The sequence below is a fragment of the Eubalaena glacialis genome, chromosome 1 (genome assembly GCF_028564815.1).
Source record: "Eubalaena glacialis isolate mEubGla1 chromosome 1, mEubGla1.1.hap2.+ XY, whole genome shotgun sequence".
Classification (NCBI taxonomy): Eukaryota; Metazoa; Chordata; class Mammalia; order Artiodactyla; family Balaenidae; genus Eubalaena; species Eubalaena glacialis.
In genome coordinates this window covers 175,154,933-175,177,770 of record NC_083716.1, presented here as the reverse complement: position 1 = coordinate 175,177,770, position 22,838 = coordinate 175,154,933, and the positions used below count along the sequence as shown (strand labels likewise).

Sequence of the window (22,838 nt, the reverse complement as noted above, 5' to 3'; positions counted from 1 at the left end):
CATAATTTTTTCTTCTCTAATTTTCTCTAGTGAGAAAAGTTTTCTTTCTACTGCTTTTCTCATATAGAATAATATTCTTCTTACGGAACAGAGTAAGTACTGGCTCTGGATATTTTTTGTTGTTGTTGAAAAACCACCTCAAACATTCAATAATTTGAAAATGTTATGTATTTACATCTGGTTTTACACTTAATATGTCTCTGTGCAGAGAAATTATCTTACCTTAATCTGCTTGGTTGGGGTCGTCTCTTTGTCAGAATAAAGGACCTTTTCCTGGGCAGACTTTTCAAATTGTTCTTTTAAAAACTTAGTTGAAACCTTTGGAATCTCTTCATCCTCAGGTGTATCTATGACTACAAGAAGAAAACAACACCAGAGATATTACGTAACTAATAAACATGATGTTTGAGAAGACATTATAATGCTATGGAAAACTTCTCATAATGTAAGTTAAGTAAAAATATTCAGGATATAAATGTATACATATGGCAGTATTTCATTATGTAAGTTAGTATATGTCAAGAAATATAGGAGGAAAGGTGGTGGTGATTATCTCTGGATGGAAGGTCATAAGTAATGAAAGTGCTGTTTATTTTAATTGTATGTATTTTCCAAATTTTCTACAAGCATATTTTGCTGTTATGCTCAAAAAGAATAATAAAAGTTATAAAACAAGAAAAGAACAGTAGAAGAACAGAAAAGGAAGATCTACTTCTTTAAGCAAAACTAAAATAAAACCAAATTCAGGTATAGTCAAATAACGTTTGGGTCACAGTTGGCTTAAATCTACCCTTTTAGCACTTTGGGACAGCAAAACTTCTCATTCCCCTTTTATAGGCAAGACACCCTGTACCCATCTTATGCAAATTTGCACAGGTTTGCCTGTAGTCTAATCTCATATCTGTGGGTTGGAGAATTAGACTTAAACGTGCTTATATTTGTTATTAAAAGTAATACAATCTAGATAACTTTTCTGTTCCCAGGGAGCTTGATAACATCAAGTTTTATTCTGGATCCCTGAGCAAAATGCAATTCAGAGGTGGCTGGCTTATCACCTTCTAGGCGTTTTGGATGAATACATCATAGGGTTGAAGGGCAAAGAACTATTTTAGAAGCTTACTGCATCTCGTACCACAGGCAGAACCTAATTATATATAGAAATACTACTCTGTCCCCTTTGGGATCATAAGTCATAGTTACTAACTTTATTTAGTGGGAAGGTTTGTGCTTTGGAAGTCCTCCATTCAAACACAGAAACATCAATAGGAAAAAGATATATTGGGGTGAAATAATACCAGACTCTTACCTGTTTCTTGAACATATTGATGGAGTGGAGAAGCTTGATTTATTTCCTCAGTGTGTTTTTCAAGATGAGAGACCTGTGTTTAAAGATAATTTTAAATAAATAATTGTTTTTAAGAAGTCAATTATTTCAGTATTGCACACATATTCTTCATTGCACAGTGATTTTCATCCAAGACTTCAGCGCACATTGATTACACTTTGATCATTTATTTTAATGCATGGGTTCATGCTATAACAGAACAAATATGAATTTACACCTAAAGTGCACTTATATTTTTAGGGTGCTCATTTTATTTTTCAAAGAATATCAACCCCAAAGTAGGGAAAGAGACACTGATGTGTATTGATATTAAATACATAAAGGACAATAAAAGCAACTGTTTATAACAAGGTCAGAATTTCCACACAGTTCTGCAAACTGTGTGGAAAGTGTTGTCTTTCTAAATAGTTACCAGTTCTGTTCCAAGAACATCAATTTTGTGTGCTTTGTAAGTTTCTTGTTCATTTCTTTCCATTTCCTGGCTGCGTCCTGCAATGTCGACCTGGCTGCTATGGATTACCTCCTGAAAATGAATGGATGAATGAATGAATGAATGGACAATGCCTTAAGAAAATTCTGAAATTTTTAACTTTTATTTTATTAACGCAATTTCAGTGACAGACGCTTCTGAAAAAAAAACTGTTTCCTCAGTATATAAGTTTACTTGGCTGTTGTAACAATTACCACAAAGTTAATATCTTACAGTTCTGTAGGTCAGAAGCCCTGAATGGGTCTTACTGGGTGTTGGCAGGTGTCAGAAGGCATGCATTCCTTTCTGCAGGCTCTAGGAGAGAATCCATTCTCTTGCCTCTTGCAGTTCTAGAGACTGCCCACTTTCATTGGCTCATGGCCCCCCTCCTCTATCAAGTTGAACTTTTTCTCACTCTGCCACGTCTCTGATTTTCTCTTGTGATCCCCTCTTTCACTTTTAAGGACCACTGTGATTACACTGGACTAATCCAGAGTATTCAGGATTATCTCCCTGTCAAAAGGTCAGCTACTTAGCAGCTCTAATTTCATCTGCAACCTTAATTCTTCTTTGCCATGTAACTTAACATATTCACGAATTCTGAGGATTAAGACATAGATATCTTCAGGAGCCATTATTCTGCCTACTACCCTTAGAAAGGAACAAATGTTAATTAGGCAACTCATACACAACATGGCAAAGACGAATCTCAAAAAGAAAATGAAAACCCTTGATGAAAAAGAAATATATTTTGTTGTCTATAAGCCAGATTTTCATTCTACAGAAAGACATTCCCATCTTCAAGGTGGCCTTCTGGTTTGATGACACATCCAGAGTTCAATTGAAGAATATAACCATTAAATATAACCAATAAAAATAGGCCATATTATGCTAGTGTGTCTCTATCTTCACACATGGCGCTACTTTTGATTTAAGTTAGCACAGTGATCCTGGCTGAATTGGAGGGTTGAAACGCCTATTAATTTTGGTGATCCAGCCCTGCTGTTATTACAGAATGTGATCTGACACGAGTATATGATTGATTGATTGACTGATTGATATGGTGAAGCAGCTGGCATACTGCTAAAAATCTTAACATCAAAAAATAAGGACATAGACAGATGACTCTCCAAGAACACACCTATTTGAACGCCTTTGAAGTTGGGATTTCATTTTACCCTTGATATCTACATGACTAACAAATACTGTTTTTGAGATGGGATTTTAAAATTTTTGTCTTAGTAGAGAATAGTCAAGTGAGCAAAGGGGCATTATTACTATTAATCAAATAGGAGCACTAACTTTTTTTTTAAAAAAAAACATGGAGTTAAATAGTTCTAAGGGATCAAATTCTAAAGCTTTAAACCAAGAATAAGTTTAAAGTTAACTCATGAGATCTTGACTTGTGATTTTTTTTCTTGCTAGTGGACTTGTAGTGTCTGGCTTACGCCCACGGGTATCTGGTATACAGGGTTAAAGTTCTGATTAACCAAGTGGCAGTCAGACATTTGCTTAGAGATATACAGTATTATCTGATCTTACTACACTATCTAGGAAGGAGAATTAAGACAAAAAATTGATACCCTCCCAAAAGTCTTTCAGAGAATTGAAGCCAAAATGTAGGTTTGCACTTTAAAATGTAGATTACATTTCATTGGGTGTGTTAATTAACTAGATGGGAGGAATCCTTTCACAGTGTGTATGTCTATCAAATTATCACTATGTACACTTTAAATATCTTATAATTTTTTCAATTATACCTCAATAAAGCTGAAAAAGTATAAATTATATCTCATTAAATTAAAGGCCGGTGTAATCTTTTCCTAAGCCGAATGGGTTTTTAGCCCTAGTTAATGATCCACATATATCAATAGATATTTATTAACATGCTTGACACATAGTTTATGCTAAGGAAAAGTTTACTTAACGAATGAATGAATAAAATAGCAAATTTCCATTAATAAATGAATTTCATTCAACCTTCTATTTGCCTGAGAATGTCCTAGAACCTGGGGTTAGAACAATGAACAAAATGTGTACTTTACTTTTTCAAGAGGGAGTATAGAAAATAAACAATTCATATACTTTCCTTTAAGTTCAAAAAATCATAATTCTATATAATAAAAAGTTTTGCATAATCAAGTTTTATTTAAGGGTGTTAGTAACATTAGGCTGGAGGGAACAATAACTGTCATTGAAGACCACAGATAGAAAAAAATGCATGGGCACAAATAACAACTCTTTGCATAATAACTGTTTACAACTATGGCAAGTCTTTCCATCCATAGGAATATAATGGGGATATTCTACGGCTTTCTTATGACACACTGAGAAATAGGAAGTACTGATTAAACAGACAGTGAAAGAGCAAAGGACATGGGAACCTGACCAGTACCAAGATCCTTATTGAAGGGCACAATGATCATTACTATAGAATCACGTCTCTGCCTAGAGGCCCAGATGACAAGCTGTGGCCCAGAGACAAGCTTATTTGACCCACTCAATGTTTTTAAAGTTTTGAACTAATTAAAACCTACAAAAAAATCAAGATTTCTGCTTATGTTTGAAAATTTTGAAGATCTGGCAATATGCCATATTCCAACATGGCAGTGGCTTGCTGGAACAAAGTAGTGGCTACCTGTCTTAGTTGGGGCATATACTTTTCAGTTGGTCACTGTTCCCATCACTCACTAATAGAGTATTTAACACCAAGTTGACATTTTTTTAAAAACCTGCCTATCATCTTTAAATATATTTTCTTGTGGGAGATGACACAACATAAACAGTAGAAGGATACATAAATTTAGTTTAAAGTTATAAGTTTCTTCTTCAGCACTATGTGCTATTACTAAATACAACTGTAATTGCTACAGTACTTTGGTATGTCAGTGTCAATGCATCAATTTTACTGCCCTCTGTTTTCTGCAGTTTACATAACGTCTGTCTTAAAACATTCCAAGATTTTGTTTCCGTCATTTACTGTGTTTCATATTATGCAACTAGTAGAGTTGGATTTTAAATCTGACTTTCATTCTTCCCAATTGCTGGTGTCTATAGAGTGAAGGGTTAGATAAAAGGATGGATCATCATAATGCTCAGGAAGAAATCAAATTACACAAATAAAATGTAATAAAGAACTCTGGCCAGAATACCACATGCAAATTCACATGGAACAGTTCATGAAATTGGTACTTAAAAATTAAATTCAAATATAGATTGGGCTGCAAGAAGAAAAATGCAGTTTTATTCACAGGTGGATTAACCAAAGCCAGGAATGGGGATAGTACACACTCCCTCCTTTATATTAGATATGCTATAATCTTGGGTAAGTTACTAAATCACACTTAAACTCTTTTTTTAAATCTCATTCATCCATGAAAAGAAACACAGATGATATACGTGGTCTAATTTTGGAATCTAAAGGAGAAAATGTGGCATGATCACAAAATGTTATAATATTTGCATAGCTCACGCCAATCTGATATCAGCTCATAGATTAGTCAAGTATATTACAAAAGTCTCTCATGGATGTACACTTCTCCTAAGGAGATTTCTCCAGCACAGGAAAGAGTTCACACTCTGCCTACCCAACTTGCCACTGTTATTATCATTACAGGAAAAGACATTGTACATTTCCACTGATAAAAATGCAAACTCATGCTAGCATAATGAGTAAGGAAAGAAAAGGACAGACTTTTTATGGTGACTCACTATTATCGTGACTCTTAGAAGTATACCCAGTAGAAAAAAGTGTGATGAAAGACTGGCAGAAGAGTAGATGATTACTGCCTCACTAGAGTGGAAAAAACAGCTCATGCTCAATGCCAGTAATTCAGCAATTTTACCCATCACTAACCTCATTCTTAATAAAACTAGGAAGGGTTATGATGTATTAATGTTATATGCATCATTGTCAAACAGACAGAAACAATACCAAAAATGTGCTATTTATGTTAGCAAAAATGTCAGTTGATTCAAGGTTTGAAAGAATAATCAGTTCTTTCTTTTAAGTGATAAGCATAAAAATTTGTGGTTGATATATTGTGTTTGTCTAGATTTTGATATGTTTGAATTCAAACATGTTTTCTTTTTGCCCTGAATTTTCTCTTTACGTTTTAAAAATTTACTTTAAAACTTTACAGCATAAAATTTGACGTCCCTAGCATTGGAGCTTCAAGTTAGGGCTTTTCCTCATTCACTATACACTTCTGAGTCTTGGCTCAAAAATTATTTTCTATTTGAAACCTTTCCTGACTTCTCTATACAGAGTTCCCTATTACTGCTTCTTTTATTGTATTCCTGTATGGTCAGTACACACCTCTATTATCCACCTATCCATTTCACATTCATTATTTGATAATACGACCCTTTCCTTTAACTGAATTCATGCATCCTCAAATCCCAATGTTTAGCTTCCTGGTAGAGAGTAGATGCCCTCCAAAATATCAAGGAGTGAATAGTAATACTATGAGCAAATAGTCAATAGTAATATCATGAGCAAATAGTCACTTTTTTCCCAGGAGTGTGAAAATTTTATGATTTTATAAAAATCTAATTTAAAAATTAAAATTCTATTTTTTCCCCACATAATCCTATGATTTTATTTTTTGGTATTTTGGCTGACAATCTTTGACACTGAACATTTTATGATTGGTAGGTGGAGTTACTGAAGCTGATGCATATAACAATAACATGTCAGTCACTGACAAAGTATATGCAGAAGAGGTCTCTTGATAACATTGCAAGTGATCAGAACATTTATGGAAGAATATGGGCAGTGCTGTGATGCTGTGAAGAGCAGCTGACATCATTAGAGGGAGGAGAAGCCTGTACCAAGAAACCAAAAAAATACATGAAGGTAACAAACACATACAAAAAGGTAAAGAACATTGAAAAATAGGAAAATTTATTTTCAGGTGGTCTTTTGATAAAAAGACCTTCATGGTGCTAAAAAAAAAAAAAACTAGTCTGTATGTTCTTTTTTTAGTGAATTGTTATTATTCATTGAGTTTGTGAATCTGATGTATTGCCAAGCATCACGTAGAAATAGCAGTAGAAATGTATTGAGCAGAATTACTATGACATCAAAAAATTAAGTTGAGGTATTTATGATGACAATAAAAGACAATACTTTATCCTTACTTTTTTTTTTTTTTTAATTAATTTATTTATTTTTGGCTGTGTTGGGTCTTCGTTTCTGTGCGAGGGCTGTCTCCAGTTGCGGCGAGCGGGGGCCACTCTTCATCACGGTGCGCGGGCCTCTCACCATCGCGGCCTCTCTTGTTGCGGAGCACAGGCTCCAGACGTGCAGGCTCAGCAGTTGTGGCTCACGGGCCCAGTTGGTCCGCGGCATGTGGGATCTTCCCAGACCAGGGCTCGAACCCGTGTCCCCTGCATTGGCAGGCAGATTCTCAACCACTGCGCCACCAGGGAAGCCCCTATCCTTACTTTTAATATCAAGGGAAAAGAAGAATCAAGGCAAATGTAAGTCATGATTCTTCATATAACGCGATATATTTGGAAGTGAAGACTACAATTTTACTTGGTTCAGTAGTAATGCTGCCTGAAGCTATGAGTGTGTCTTAGTTGGACTGTTGGATCCTAAGAGACTGATGATGCAAAACATTCAGAAAAAAAATTAAGATAGTAACTTTTTCCTTTGAAATCACTGCATCCCTAAATGTGAGTGATCGTATATAGCTTCACTTATACATTTATTTATTCAACCAATAGCTACTGAGCACCAACTATCTCTATAGCATTTTGCTAGGCATTGTCAGTACTGTTTTAGTAAAAGTTTTATCTACCAACCTATCTACGTATCAATCATCTGTCTATTCATCTATCTCTATATCTGTGCAATATATAAAAATATGTACAGGATTTCCCTGGCGGTCCAGCGGTTAAGACTCTGCGCTCCCAATGCCTGGGTTAGATCCCTGGTCAGGGAACTAGATCCCGCATGCTGCAACTAAGAGCCTGCATTCCACAGCTAAAAAGATCCTACACGCCGCAACAAAGACCCAGTGCAGCCAAATAAATTAATTAATTTTAAAAAATGTACATACATATCTAATGGAATAAAAATGGCTCACTTAGCTTGAAATTCTCTTGAGACAAGATTTGTAATATATACACATGCATGAATTATGCAGGTTTGTTGTATAAATCTCTGAGAGAAGCACTATCATTCAATTAATTTCAGCTCTTTCTGCGCTCAAAACAATTATGCTTTGGTCATATTTAGCTATAAAGAGCAAAACTTCTAAATTTTTAATAAAAATACTTAATTTGAAAGTAGGAATATTTGACTTCAAAGAGGGAGGTTTATGAATAAGTAATGCCAGCTTTCACTACTAAAACTTTGTCCTCTACTTTCCCCAAAGTGTTATAGAGCCATATCCCAGCATCCAAAAATGCTGAAGGTACATTAAAAGAACATGTAAAAGATGTACTCTCAACTGGGCCATCAAACATATTAGTAATATAAACAACAATACTTATTTGACAAAATAAAAAGAACAGGATACATAAAAACATTCAATTTTCAGTAAAGGACACCGTCTAGAAGTTTTATGTAGATGTATGTTTTTTATACACACACACACACACACACACACATACATGTATACAAGATTTCAATCTAACATAGACGTAAGGCATCTTAAAACAAAAAAGGCACTTGGATATAAATAAACATAAAAGTACAATAAAAGAGGCTAAAACTTAGTCTCAAGGAGCAGTGAAAATACAAAAAAAAGCTTGCAAAAAGAATGAAAAAATTTTAAAGAAAAAGAAAACCAGGGGTAAGATATATCTTACATTAATTAATGCAAACCAAAAGAGAGAAACAGAAGAATTCTACCTTTTTATTATTACCCCTCTTCACCAATATCCAATTGATTTATAAGCTCTTCCAATTCTATCTTTAATTATCTTTTGAGTCAATGCCCTCTTTACCCTAGAACTTCTGACCCGTTTAAGTCCTCATGTATTTAATCTGCTATTTCAGTAGTCTCCTAACTTACCTTCTTCAGTCTAACCTCGACACCATTTTTTTTTTTTTTTTTAATTTATTTTTGGCTGTGTTGGGTCTTCGTTTCTGTGCGAGGGCTTTCTCTAGTCGCAGCGAGCGGTGGCCTCTCTTCATCGCGGTGCGCGGGCCTCTCACTGTCGCGGCCTCTCTCGTTGCAGAGCAGAGGCTCCAGACGCACAGGCTCAGTAATTGTGGCTCACGGGCCTAGTTGCTCCGCGGCATGTTGGATCTTCCCAGACCAGGGCTCGAACCCGTGTCCCCTGCATTGGCAGGCAGATTCTCAACCACTGCGCCACCAGGGAAGCCCCTCGACACTATTTATATCAATCCTATACAACTAGAAAAAATGTTTCTTAAATGCGTATCTATTCATCTTACTCCCCTATTTGTTTCTTCAATGGTTTTTGATTGCCTTAGAATAAAGTAAAAATTCTTTATTATAGCATATAAGTTTTTCTCTTATACAGCCTTTGGCTACATCTCCAGCTTCATGACTCAATTGTGCCTCACTATATTCACAAATATACTATTTTACCTTTTTCATAAGTTGTTCCTTTCACCTAGAATGTAATTCTGTATTTATAAAAAATTATTTTAAGTCTCAGCTGAAGCATCCTCCACCCTCAGATTCCCCTCCTTGACCATCCTTCATCCAGAGTAAAGTTTATCACAACCTCCTTGTGTCCCAACAAACCTCATTTATATTTTCCATGATAGAATCTACCATATTGCACTTGTAATTATTTGTTATATGTGTTTCTCTCTGATAGAGTGAGCTTCTTGAGGGCAAAATAATATCATATTCATCATTGAATCTTTTGTGCTTGACATATGGGGAGTGCTTAATGACTATCAGCTGAATAAAAAAAAAAATAAGGCACAGACTCTGGAGTCAGCTTTCCTGAGTTAGGATCACATTTGCTCACTTTCTTGGGCAAGTTACTTAGATCTTCCATGAGTTCATTTCCTGTCAAAAAAAAGTAGGCGGGCGGGGGGCTTCCCTGGTGGTGCAGTGGTTGGGAGTTTGCCTGCCAATGCAGGGGACACGGGTTCGAGCCCTGGTCTGGGAGGATCCAGCATGCCGCGGAGCGGCTGGGCCCGTGAGCCACAGCTGCTGAGCCTGCGCATCTGGAGCCTGTGCTCCGCAGCAAGAGAGGCCGCGATAGTGAGAGGCCCGAGCACCGCGATGAAGAGTGGCCCCCGTTTGCCGCAACTAGAGAAAGCCCTCACACAGAAACGAAGACCCAACACAGCCAAAAATAAATAAATAAAAATAATATTAAAAAAAAAAAAGTAGGGGGCAGGCAGCTAAAAATAATGCCTATCTCAGAAGGTTATTGTGAGGAGAAAGTCAGTTAACATATGTGAAAACCTGGCTCATAAGTGCTACATTAGTATTTGCTATCTTTGCTTAACATATTCATTGCACACTTACTCTGCATCAGCTATTTTCCTAGTAACTTGGGATACATAGTAAACAAGGCAAAAAAAAAAAAAAAAGATTGAAGGAAAGTAGATTGTCTGTGGTTATGTCAATAAATTTTGCCATGAATTTTTTCATTGTAGAATTAAGCCCAGAAACGAAGGAAAAAACAAATTTCAATATGTACATTTTTTTCAACCAGAGAAGTAGTGGATTTGGGGGATTTTTCAAAGAGAAGCAAAAAGGTGCCTATGCATATTATAACTCTTCTAAGTCATTCTGGCCCCTAGGACATGGACATTTCTATAGAGGCATGGCCAGAGAGTGGCTTTCGGATCACCTATCCGGTTTTTCTCTGGTTCATCGTTCATGAACTGGTACCCAGTGGAGAGTCAGTTCACAGTGATTTAGTCTACTATTATACAATTCTTCTCACACTTAACTCTTTCCTAAAAGGTCCTGTTGTGTGCCTCTCATCTAGACGATAAAATAAGAATGTTAAGATTTGTAATTTATGTATTGTTTTATCAGTCACAGCTCCCAGTGTCAAGCATCAGAGTCTAACTGATTTAAATAGGACAGGTACTTTGTTAAAGAGACATTTCATAGCAGAAGTGTATTTCACAGAATCTCCAGGAATAAGACTCCAGAAATATACTTATTCTCACAGAATAAGACTTGGAGGTTTTGTAGCCAGGAACAGTGCTGAAAAATGCTGCAGAACCTTCTGGAGAAGGCACCCGTGCTGCTGACATTGGACACACTCATTGCCAAAGCCATTGATACTACATAACAGATATTGCTTCTAGAATGGCTCTTTCTTGAAAATTGATGTAGCTAATCTCCGCCACCAGCCATCACCAAAACTGATTCTGCATAGTCCCTGCTTCTCATGCCATTTCATTACTTCTTTATGCAAAGACTCAGTTGGAGGTGTCTGATTGGTGCAGTCTAGTTCACAAGCTTGGGTCCTAGATACCAGGAGGGCCAGGAGAGTGAGTGTATGGTATTTGCAGCTTCTCCTAGTGGAGGCTGGTTTTGCCTCATGGGGTGGCGGAGTCCCCAAGTACAGGAGGTTCAGATGTCCAAAAGAATGAAAAGTGCACATTACCTCTCCTAAGAAAGTATTATTTGTCAACACGGAGGTCTTATTAACCAAACAGAAACCAGTTAGAAACACAAGAAAAGGAATGCCACTCATTTTTGACAACACATAACATAGTAGAGAACGCTACTCATGTCCTATGATGAAATTGATTTGGGCTTATTTCTTGGCAATATATGTTCCATGTGACATTACAAGTTCCTTTAGGAAGACTGAGACAGTACAATTTGCCTGCTAATAGGGTCATGAAGAGTTCCTGTTTTACAAACCTGCCTCCTTCTTTCACTGTCCCTCTGAGCCTTTATGGTCATCAGTCTTGCTCACTGGGAGGAATACATTTCAAATCCTTATATAAAATCCAAGAAGAAGGAAAAAGCACCATAAAACAGATTTGGCTCTGATGTAAGCATTCCAGGATAATCCATGCAAACAAAGCATTTCAGGATAATTATTAATTATGACTACAAATTAATTACTCTGATCATTTCGGTTTTCTTCACAATGAGGGAAAATCAGGAAAAATAAAAGGGTAATTAGTTGCAATTTCACTGGTGAATGTATCTACTAGTAAAATAGGGAATGGAAAGAGACTGAAGTAGAGACAGGAATGTTGGGTTATGGGCTGGAGTTTGTCATCAATTCAAGTGAGAAATCAGGTAAGTAAATCACAGCTAATTTCAGTCTCACTTAGAATCCTCATTTGTAATCTGTTGGGGTAGAGAGTAGGGAAGCATTGAAGGAGATAGATAGAAGGAGCTACCATTGATTGAGTGCTGTTACGTGTCAGGAAATATACAAGGCCCTTCCCACTTTATAACATCTAATTTCTTAAGAATTTTACCATTTTTAAATTCTACATGTTGATTACCCATGGACTTAACCAGGAAAAGGAGTTGAAGCGAAAATGCTGTGCAAGATTTGAAAATTCCAAACATATACCATGAAAATAGAGATCAACAAGAATTCAGTCAACCAGTTGTTTTGAGTCAATGCTTTTAACACCTAAAAGCAATAAGTGATGTGCTCAACGTGCACTTGTGATGTACCTAAAGTGCATTTAAAGTAGGGACAAGAAAGAAGGAGAGTTATTCTCAACTAGCTAAGCATGCTGAAGAACTGCACTGAAATGCCTTCAAAGAATCTAAAAATTAATAATCATGTGCTGTAATTTTTATTGTATATTCATTTTTTTGAAAAAAATCACTGAGTCTTTTACCCTAATATGCTTTTCACCAGTATATCAGGTAATCACACAATTTTCTTTATTTCTTTTAGGGTTGTTGATTCAGTGAACCATCTTTTCTATCAGTATAGTATCAGTCATCAAGTGCAAAGATTTCAAGAAATATAAAAATCAATGTCAGGTTAGAAGAGTCTCAAAATGGAAACAAGGTTCTTACAAAAAAGGATAAAGAACGATTTGCTTTAAGTAGATGCTTAAATAGTTTCATTTTGCCTAAAAATATACATCTACAGCTTATAAAAATTGAGCCATTTAACTCCTATAGATTTATAGAAACAAATGAGATGAAATGAAATTTAAGGACATACCCTTTGATCTGTACTGGATTTTCTCCCAATTACACTTATCAGTTCCAGGGCACTGTAAAGGATAGGGTACCCACCCACTTGCTGAAGACTCATGACTGAAGATCAAGTTGGTTCTATAAGAATTCATCAGAGTGGATGAGATTCAAACAGGCTTTGCTAAGGAGTGATAGTCTTTAAAACTTATTTCAAGTATAGTGGTCTATGAAACAGTAAAGGATAAATACTTGATCATGTATCTCAAAATTATAAGAAGAGAAATAATACTGAGCATAGGTGCCAAACACAGAGCCTATGATCATTATATTTAAGTAATTTAACCTGTATTTTGTGTGACATGATATTGTCTGTCTCACCACTACTCTTACAGGAGGAAATCAACATATTTGCATCTGATTCTGATATAGAAAAAGTAGCTCTGTATGTAAGCATCTATAATTCTCTCATCGGTATTTTTTTTCACACTCCCTCCTCCCCACAAATTATTGCTTTTCTTTCTCTATTTTCTGTACCCAGACTTGATGGTACACTTTCTTATTATCATAATCCCCTCTCTAGTAATGAAAGGCCTGGAAAAAATAAAGACAGGAAAGAAAAGGAACTGAGGAAAAAAAGGAAAACTTTTTTTGATCCTCTAAAAGAAAAACAAAACACAGAAAATATGATTGGGGGGAATTTGTTGATATTTTTAGAATAATGATACAAAATGCTTCTGATAAAAGGCTCACAAACTGAACCCCAGCCTAAAGTACTGACTTCATCGAAGCACCCTAAACCTCCCCAAACAGTTCTACACACTGTGCAATATGATGAATTGCAGGATCCAAGGGAGGAATTTCAAATACCATAGCAGGATGATGTCTCTAGAAGACCCTGGTATTTACCCAAGGATAAGGAAGATGAATTGAGCACTTGGCTCCCCCTATTGGTGCCCATCTAGTGGCTGGTATATGATGTGCCCTGTCCTCCTGACGGGGTTAGAAATGAAGTAGTCTCCTAAAAAGCTGTTTCTTGGACCACGCTGGGTAGATCACTCAGGATAGATAGGGATAAAGAACAAGGACAAGAAAAGGCTGTTAGAAGGAGATGTAATCTTACTCTGGGTTCTGTGATGTTGAGATTTGCAAAGAAGCTGGAAAAAATGAAGAATTTCTTAAACATATCTCTGTAAGAGCATGGTGCTAAGGACAGAATCTCTTAATGCCTCTTCCTTTGCTCAGGCCTTGTGTCCTTCCAGTTTTTTTAAGCATGATAATTCATTTGTAATTATGCAAACTAATAAATAAATGAACATCCAAAAGAATAGACAAGCTTGACTCAATCCAATCATTTTCAGAGATCCATGAAGACAGGTTTATTCTGAGAAATATCAGACCCAGAAGCAGCAGAAAGAGCTAATAATATCCTCTGATGTCAAGTGCTTACAGAAAACACCCGTTTTATAAAAGTAATCATGTGGAAAAAACATTTTGCAGATTTTACTAAGCTCTGCAAACAAAATGATTGTGTAACGTTAAGGGTTTCTTTTGTTGTTATAATTTTCCTTGCTCCTCACAAACTAGCAAAATCTCAGAACTTAGAATTCTATATCTTGCCATTCTATTATAAAATTTAAAAAGAAAGTAAATTTAATTAGTATATTATAAGATGTTGTCTATATACTTGAGAATTCTATTAAGCGTAATTATACTAAGAGCACAGTTATAATTCTAAACTAATAGGAGACCAGATTGAAGAAGGGGCTATACAAATGTATTTTTTTTTCTATTCCAACTTTCCCTAAATATCCACTCCCTCCCATAAAAGAAGACATAAAATTTGATTACGTCAAAACATCTGTGTTTTACATCTTTATCAACATCAAAAACTTTTTCAGATCACCTGCTGAAGCTCTAAGAACATGAAACTCTGTGCTCTCACTTTGTGTCTTTGAGGAAAGGGTCTAGGTGACACTCTCTCAATAACCATAGGCCCTGTGATAAGAACAATACCACTCCTTTTCTCCCAATTCCTTTCACTTTAAAGGAGTGAAGGGTATATCTGTATGTATACTTGTCTTCTGTAAATGAAACTGAAAATGGATTCTATAAGAACAAATAGGTTTCAGAAACAGAAAACTCACAGTATCATTAAGAAAAAGAGAAACTTTGATAGTAATACTCCAATAATTGGGGTAAATGTTACTACTACAAATTTTATTTTGGAGAATAAGATGAATCATAGAAAAGCAACCAATTCAAGGTTTTTTGAAAGCATTGAATCTTGCAACTCAGTTTTACTTATGAGTATTTGTACCATTCACTGAGGCCCTGACTGCCTGAGAAAATGTGCCGGGGGCCCCCCTTCCTCTGGTAATGTTTCTAAACCCCTCCAAGCCACCAGGTAGATTAGTTTGTTTGCTCATTTTCAGCACAGTAAAGGAACCCAGGCAGAATGCACACAGTGGATGGACTCTACTGTTTCATCAAGAAGATAGAGTTTCCACACAAGACCCAGGCAAATGCTTTGCGGGTGTCTTCACAGTGTGGGGTTGGAATGTGTTTCCCTTTATAATGATGCACTGGAATGGCCTGCAGTGCTGTCCCAGGGGAGGGAGGTGTGAATCCCTCTGTGCACTAGCATCTACCAACAGATTCTGCAAAAGAAGCTGAACTTGGAAGTTGCAAAGGAACCATGACTGAGACTTTATGGTCACACCTCAGCAGACAGTTAGCAATTACCATCAACTTCATTTGGGGACAGCAGAAGTTGAGAGTTATAGTGTGTGGCTCTAAAGTAATGTGATTAATGCCAGTAGATCACATAAGACAGTCTTATAGTGCTTTATGGGCACACCTTGTATCCCAGGGGGAGTCCACATATTAGTTTAGCTGTGTAAGGAGCCAAATGTCTATGAGCATGTTACTACATGATTTAATAAGGTTTATCACTTTATAATCGTCTTAAGTCTTTCAGAAATTAATATTATTTCTATGGAAATATCAAAGGTACAAACTCAAGAGACATTAGGTATCCAGATTGTATAATCCTATGAAATTAAAGTTTTTTAATGAAAGATGGCAATATTAATGAGTTAAATCTCAGTTTTAATTAATTATTGGCATATCAGTATAGCTTAAGCTAATAAATTCATTATTTTTAGTTTATTTTTATTCTAATTGGTTTATTTTAAATTCTTTGATATATATTTCTTTAGTTCACTTGTATCACTCCATTATCTAGTTTTTAAAAAATATTTGAATATATCTTTGTATATATGCAAAAAAAAAACCCACTATTTTAATACAGTCTGCCATTAACAAGGGAGTTAACTGGGCTTGGAGGTACCAGTAAATTGGTCGTTTGGCTGATTGGCATTTATTATATTCACCATGATTTTTTTAAGCCCTTGATTTCTCTATTCTCAGCAGCCCCTGTTCTATTCTTTGCAGTAGGCATCTCAAGAGAAATCTCAATAGAAATAGAAGGGCCTTGGTATCAGAGTGAAGAATGAGGTGGGCAGTGGAGAAGCCTCAGATGAGAAACTAAGAGGGGAGTGGTCATCTCTGGGATAACAAATCCTGGCTCAAGCTTGCGCTGCCATGCTCATTGCTGCACATTAGAATCCCTGGGAGGGCTATAAAATTCCCTGATCCCAGACCACATGCCAGGACAATTAAACCAGAATGACCTGGGCTGCCCGAGGAGTTCCAGTGTATGACCTGAGGACCACCTTACTGAGAGCCTAGGAGACTTAGATGACAAGAGGTCCCACTGAGATTTCATGTCAATTCTAAATCCTTATCCAGTCAGAGAAAAGGTAGGAGGAGACATGTCAGGAGCTCTGAAGAGGTCTTGCTTCAGGTCCAGATGTAGAAACAAGCAGACAGAGGACTTATTGAAACCCACTCCTACTACATTCCTGTGCCCCAACCCAGGGAGGCCTGGGGTAGAAGCACGTAATAGGCGCTCCATAAGTACTGGAAGCCCCATTTCTAGACAAACCAGGCACATGCGGGCTTTATGGAAGCAGGAGAAGAGTTAGTGGTTTGTTGGGGCTGGTAGAAAAAGGCTTTCATCCTGAGAAATACACATTTTCACGGAGTTTAGTTTGTGTTTTTGCTTTTGTTTTCCTCATAGTTGGGAAAAGCAGTACTCAATGCAGTTAATTGGCTTCGCATCTCGAGCAAGGAAATTTTTTTACCAAATATAATTCTTTTCCATTCAACTTCTGTAGGAAAAAATGTGGGATTCCACCAAGACCTAGAGCTATAGGAAGGTGGACACGGGTAGGAAGAGAGGAGACAGATGGAGACTGGGTAGCAGGAGGTCACCAGTTGCAAAGCATGTATAGGGATGTTAATCTTAAACTAATCTTTAATTGCCTAATGAGCTTCTAGGAAATGATTCTGTCTCCCCAGGCTAAAAAACTGAAAAAAAAGTTAAGGTGTGAGGCACAGAACAATGCCATCCTTCTTTGTCATCTTACCTATACATAAAATGTTTATGAATTGTAGTCTACTTTGAGAATAATTACCACTGGATTATGCTTTAGTGGCAACACTACTAATGATAATAGCTGGTGTTTACTCAACATTTAATATCTGCCAGGCATTCTAGTAAGAATTTTACATGAACTGTCTCATTTTATTCTTAACACACCTGTTACCTCATCCTCATTTCACAGAATAGGTTATGTGATTAACTCAGGGAATTCTAACCTGGGCTGTCTGACTCTGGAGCCAATAGGCCTAACCATTAGTCTAAACTGCCCCATTTTGAGTGGGGTTACTTTAGTTATAATAGTCATTTTAAAACCGTGCACACAACTAAAAAACTTTTCAAGACAATTTTGGTCACAACCTTGTGTGCTGATAGAGATCTAGGTTAGATTGGGGTTGTTAATAGCAATCTAGGCCCTTGAAAAATCGTGCATGTGGCAGAAAGCTAAAGGTAGGTTTAAAACATTTACGTGAGAAATGCTTTGCAATGTGGACGTTTAGCTGATAAAATATGTTTATTTTGCTAGAAAATAATTATGGGTCACCTTTAAAGAGTCTAAAACACACAGATGTCAGATTATATCTGTCACAACCTGTCAAAAATATTTTCTATCAGCCTAAAATTGTCCAGAGGTTGTTCCAAATCCACATAATCCTACAGAGTGCTAACGTTTACATGAGGATTTTTGCAACAGCAGATGTATGCGGAAAGATACATACTGTCTTGCAGCTCCCTACTGGTCCCCATCAGACTTGGAGGCAGGAAGTGAAGGTCAGGAATACTTTAGACTCCTGACATAGATTCAGTGCAGCCATTTTCACATGAAACCAATTACCTAAGCACTGTATCACACTGATTACTTACCAGACTTTTGGGGGCCCATCTGCTCTTCCCTACTTAAGCCACTTAAAATGAAAAAGAAAAAAAAAAAAAAAAAAAAACTCCAGAAAAGAAAAGGCTTCTAGGACTTCACGATTAATACACAAGGAGCTACTCAGTACTGTGTAAATAAAAGAGAAAGAAAACGAAGAGGAAATAAGCATGAGAGGATGAAAATCAAACCCTGGATGTGAGACTATGGCACAAAGAAGGAACGTCTTAAGACTGCTAATGGGTCCAAGGTTTGTTTTTTGGCGGAGTGGAAATGTTCTAAAATTAGATTGTGGTGACACTGCACAACTTTGTGAATATATTAAACAGACATTGAATTGTACACTTAAAATGGGTGAGTTCTATGGTATGCAAATTATCTCAATAAAGCTGTTAAAAAAGAAGAAAGAGAGGAAGAAAATCTTAAAAAAAACCAACAACCCAGAAACCATGGAAAGGGTGAGTGAAAATCAACTCTGAAAAGAGTCAATGGCCATTTCATACCAACAACATCTGCTCCAGCATACTTCAAGACACCCTTTTAAGGATGAGGGGATGGGTTATTGTTTTTTTGTTTTTCCCAAATGGAGCCTGCTGTACTGAGTGGATTAAAAATATCCCTCTTAAATGGTCCTTTCCATTCTAGCATTAAGAACCTACTGATTTTCACTGGCACAGAATTCTGAGAATTCAATCCTAAGACAAAGTCAGAAACAATGCTAATGTGATATTTCTAACTGAAATATCAACAGGACACATGCCGAATGGCTCATAATCCCTTAAGGAGGGTTGGATTTCATTCATATCTACAGGAATCAGTAATGGCTGCTTTGAAAAACAGAATCTAAATGGGTGATATTAAAAATGGGTAGTACTAACTACCAGAGCCACCTAATAAAGTTTTCTCCAACACATTCTTCTAAGAGGCTGAACCCTCACCCCAAACGTCCTTCACCCAGGGGCCCTGACTGTTGAGAGTAGCTCCTTTTTCTAATTTACATAAGGGTACTCCACAGGCTAGCAGTGATGCTGGTAACTGTTAAACAGGCAGAACCATAAAGCATAAGTCTAGAACACATACATAGGACATCATTCCAAGTTTAAAATGTCTGGCATAAATGAATGTTCCTATATCTTGTACCTCCTTTTTTCCCCCCTATTTCAGAACCTCTTTTTCAATAGGTATGAAATAATCAATCAAAAAACAGAGGGACCTTTAACCTCAGAGATAGCTTAATTTTCCAAACTTGTTTAGTCCCATTGCTGATCTCCCAGACAAACTGTTTCCAAATAGCTAATTACCCTGAAATAGCTCACTTCAATACATTAGGAAGGAAAGAGGCAGATGGACTGAATTATTACACCTTATGAAATTATTACTAATTGTGATATTAAATATTGTCAGAAATCCAAAACAAATGTTTCTTTTAACTCTAATTAAACTTGATTTCCAAGCTAATATTAATTTTTATATGGCAGCAAAATAAATATTTTTCTGACCAGTGGCAGACTTAGCAGAGAGCTAAATCTCAAGTACTTCCAACAAAGAGACTGAAAACACCCTCAGAGCCGACAATAACTTGGGTAAGACAGAATTAACTGTCTGTCTACCAGTAAATGTTTTGTTCTCAATCCCTGCTGATAAAAGAAGTGATTTTTAGAATGCATTCAGATAGCTTTAAAAGTTTAAGTGAATATCTAAGACATGATTTTTCTCTGTTTTGCTCTCTATAACCAAATTTGATTTGTATCTCAAATTTCCATTAAGGATTATAAGTTAGTCATTTGATTTTCTAAGATACAGATGACTTTTTTCTTTCATTTTCCTACAGACTTCTGCATACAGTTCACTAAATGGTATTTACTAGTTTATCCTTCCATATATTCCCTTTATATTTTATTTATATTGCATTGTACTGTGACTTAGATTTAGTTATTCCTCATGGAATTATGGGGTATTATTAGTGTATCTAAACGTAGATAATGAAACTGAAGTTCAGAGAGGTCACTACAGGCCCAGAGTCATGCAGATATTCAGATTTTTAGCACATGTTTTTTTTATTACTCTCACACACTTTAGTATGTCATGGTCACAGAGAAGGAACTACAGCTTATAATAATAAACTATATTTGCAAGGAGCTTATAGTGGCTATATATATATATATATATATATTTGCTGGTTTGGTTGTTTTTGTGTTCACCCAGCATTCATTTATTCTTTGTTCATAAGGGTATGCTGAGATCTTCCACGTAGGTAAACAGGTACAGAGGCCTCAGCCAATCAGCATCCTCTAGCTACAGCAATTTAGTTCTAGGGGGAGCATGTGTATTCCACTTAGAGCCAATTAGATGCTGTAAGGTTTTTTTCCCTGGGGCTTCTGGGAAAAGGATTCTCACTCTTTCTCTGCATCGTTTTTACTCCTTTCTGGGGAAAACCTGGGAGAGAATGCGGCCAGCTCAGAGGAAGTGAGGCTGAGAGGTAAAAAAGAAGAAATATGATCAAGGAGATACTCAGTTTTTTAAACAAACACTTGTGAAGTGCTTATAAAGGGCCAGGCACAGTCTTAAGCACTTTACAAAAACAGCTTACTTAATCCTCTTAACAAACCTATGAGGTGGGTACTATTATAATCTTGACTTTATAATTGAGGAAATTGAGACACAGAGAAGTTAAGAAACTTGCCTAATGTCATTCAGCTAATAAATGAAGGAGGGTTTCCCTGGTGGCGCAGTGGTTAAGAATCTGCCTGCCAATGCAGGGGACACGGGTTCGAGCCCTGGTCTGGGCAGATCCCACATTGCTGGGGAGCAGCTAAGCCCGTGCGCCACAACTGCTGAGCCTGCGCTCTAGAGCCCGTGAGCCACAACTACTGAGCCCACGTGCTACAACTACTGAGGCCCGCGCGCCTAGAGCCCGTGCTCCACAACAAGAGAATGAGAAGCCCGCGCACTGCAACAAAGAGTAGCCCCTGCTCGCTGCAACTAGAGAAAGCCCGCCCGCAGCAACGAAGACCCAATGCAACCAAAAATAAATACATAAAATAAATAAATAAATAAATGAAGGAGCAGGCATTTGGACCCAGGTGATCATGCTCCATCCCAGTGCTCTTAGCTACTACGCTAGAGACATACTGTGAGTCCTTAATTACATCAATGGTAAGGTAATATATGCTTCACAATGGGTTCTCAAAGAAAAGAAGGAAAGAGGGAAGGAAGGAAGAAGGCAAGGGAAGGGAAGGGACATCCCTGATTTTTTGCATTTGCCAATTCCCTTGGTATAAATATTCTCAACATGGCTGATTTCAAGCTATTAACACGATATTATCTGGTTTGCAAAATTCCTGAAAATTTAATAATCAAAGAGTTGGTACAAGCCAGTTGCTCTAGTACACCCCTGGAACTTACATCAAACCTCCCTTCCACAAGACTGCATTTTTATGAATCTGTAATGTTCCTTTTGGTTTAAGACTCTTGTGGTTGGGTTTTTGGTCTTTTGCAATATAAAGCATCCTAACTGATACCAAGTTTCACAGATGATGAAATGCTTTCATGGAAACTGCTCTTGGTCATCTTTGGCCGCCACAATCACCTCATGAGATAGACAATACACTCATCAGTTTCTCCATCATAACTCAACAGAAACTGAGACTTGAGGGGGTTATGAATTTGGACTATGTAGTACTGGCTACATAATTTGCCACACCCAGTGCAAAATGAAAATGTAGGGTCCCTTATTCAAAAATCAGTAAGAATTTCAAGATGACAGCAGAGCATGAAACTAAGTGCAGGGCCCCTCTAAGTATGGAGCCCTGTTTAACTGCCCACAATGAAGATGGCCCTGGGTCTATGGGACTCAGCTGATAAATGTCAGAGGTGGTGTGTGAACTCAGATCTACAAGTCCCATAGCCCTTACACTCTATCACACTGCTTCCCTGCAAAATAAAGGATATGGAAATACTTTACCTATACTTCTACGTAGGATTTATTTAAATTATTAATGATGACTATATAGCATGTGGTTGATCAGTTTCAAGTAAACATATATACTTGATTCACTTAGAATCCTATGTTGCAAGAGCTATACATTAGGTCACAAGTATATCCAATCTTAATTTATTTACATTACATTTCCTTCAGGCAAAATTAAAAGAAATCTTACCGTAAACTTATTGTGAGCAACTTACATTGCACATTTCTTTTTCTTGTTTACTTTTCAAACAAAGCCAGAAAAAGAAAACAAATACTATTCCACATACCAGAATTTTAATCAATCTATCTGATATACTGCCCCTGACGCCACCTTACAAACCCAACTGCCTTAATAGTCACAACTTAGGCAACTCTAAATACCCTAGGGAGTTTTCTGAAAAAACAAGCAAGCAAACAAACAAACAAAACCAAAAAACAAAAACAAACCCCACGTTTATCTCTGACTACAACATTTCAGACATACCCCAGTTACTTTCTTCCTCCTGGAAAACCTGGGCCTAAGTCCAGCTGTCTACAGCGCAATTACTATTTTCCAAAGTGCCAGGCTCACTCTAATGAGTTTTATTAC

General features: G+C 36.8%; 1 protein-coding gene across 2 annotated transcripts in view; it reads right to left on the bottom strand.

Annotated features, from left to right (window-relative positions):
• The window catches only part of XIRP2 (xin actin binding repeat containing 2), a 292,985-nt gene that overhangs the window by 18,376 nt on the left and 251,771 nt on the right, over positions 1–22,838 (bottom strand). For both annotated transcript variants that reach the window (XM_061201245.1, XM_061201244.1), the window contains exons 5-7: positions 1,758–1,868; positions 1,307–1,379; positions 223–353 (exon numbers count right to left, since the gene is read on the bottom strand). In XM_061201245.1, the coding sequence (XP_061057228.1) occupies positions 223–353; positions 1,307–1,379; positions 1,758–1,868 (315 nt within the window). The remainder of the gene's footprint in view (positions 1–222; positions 354–1,306; positions 1,380–1,757; positions 1,869–22,838) is intronic.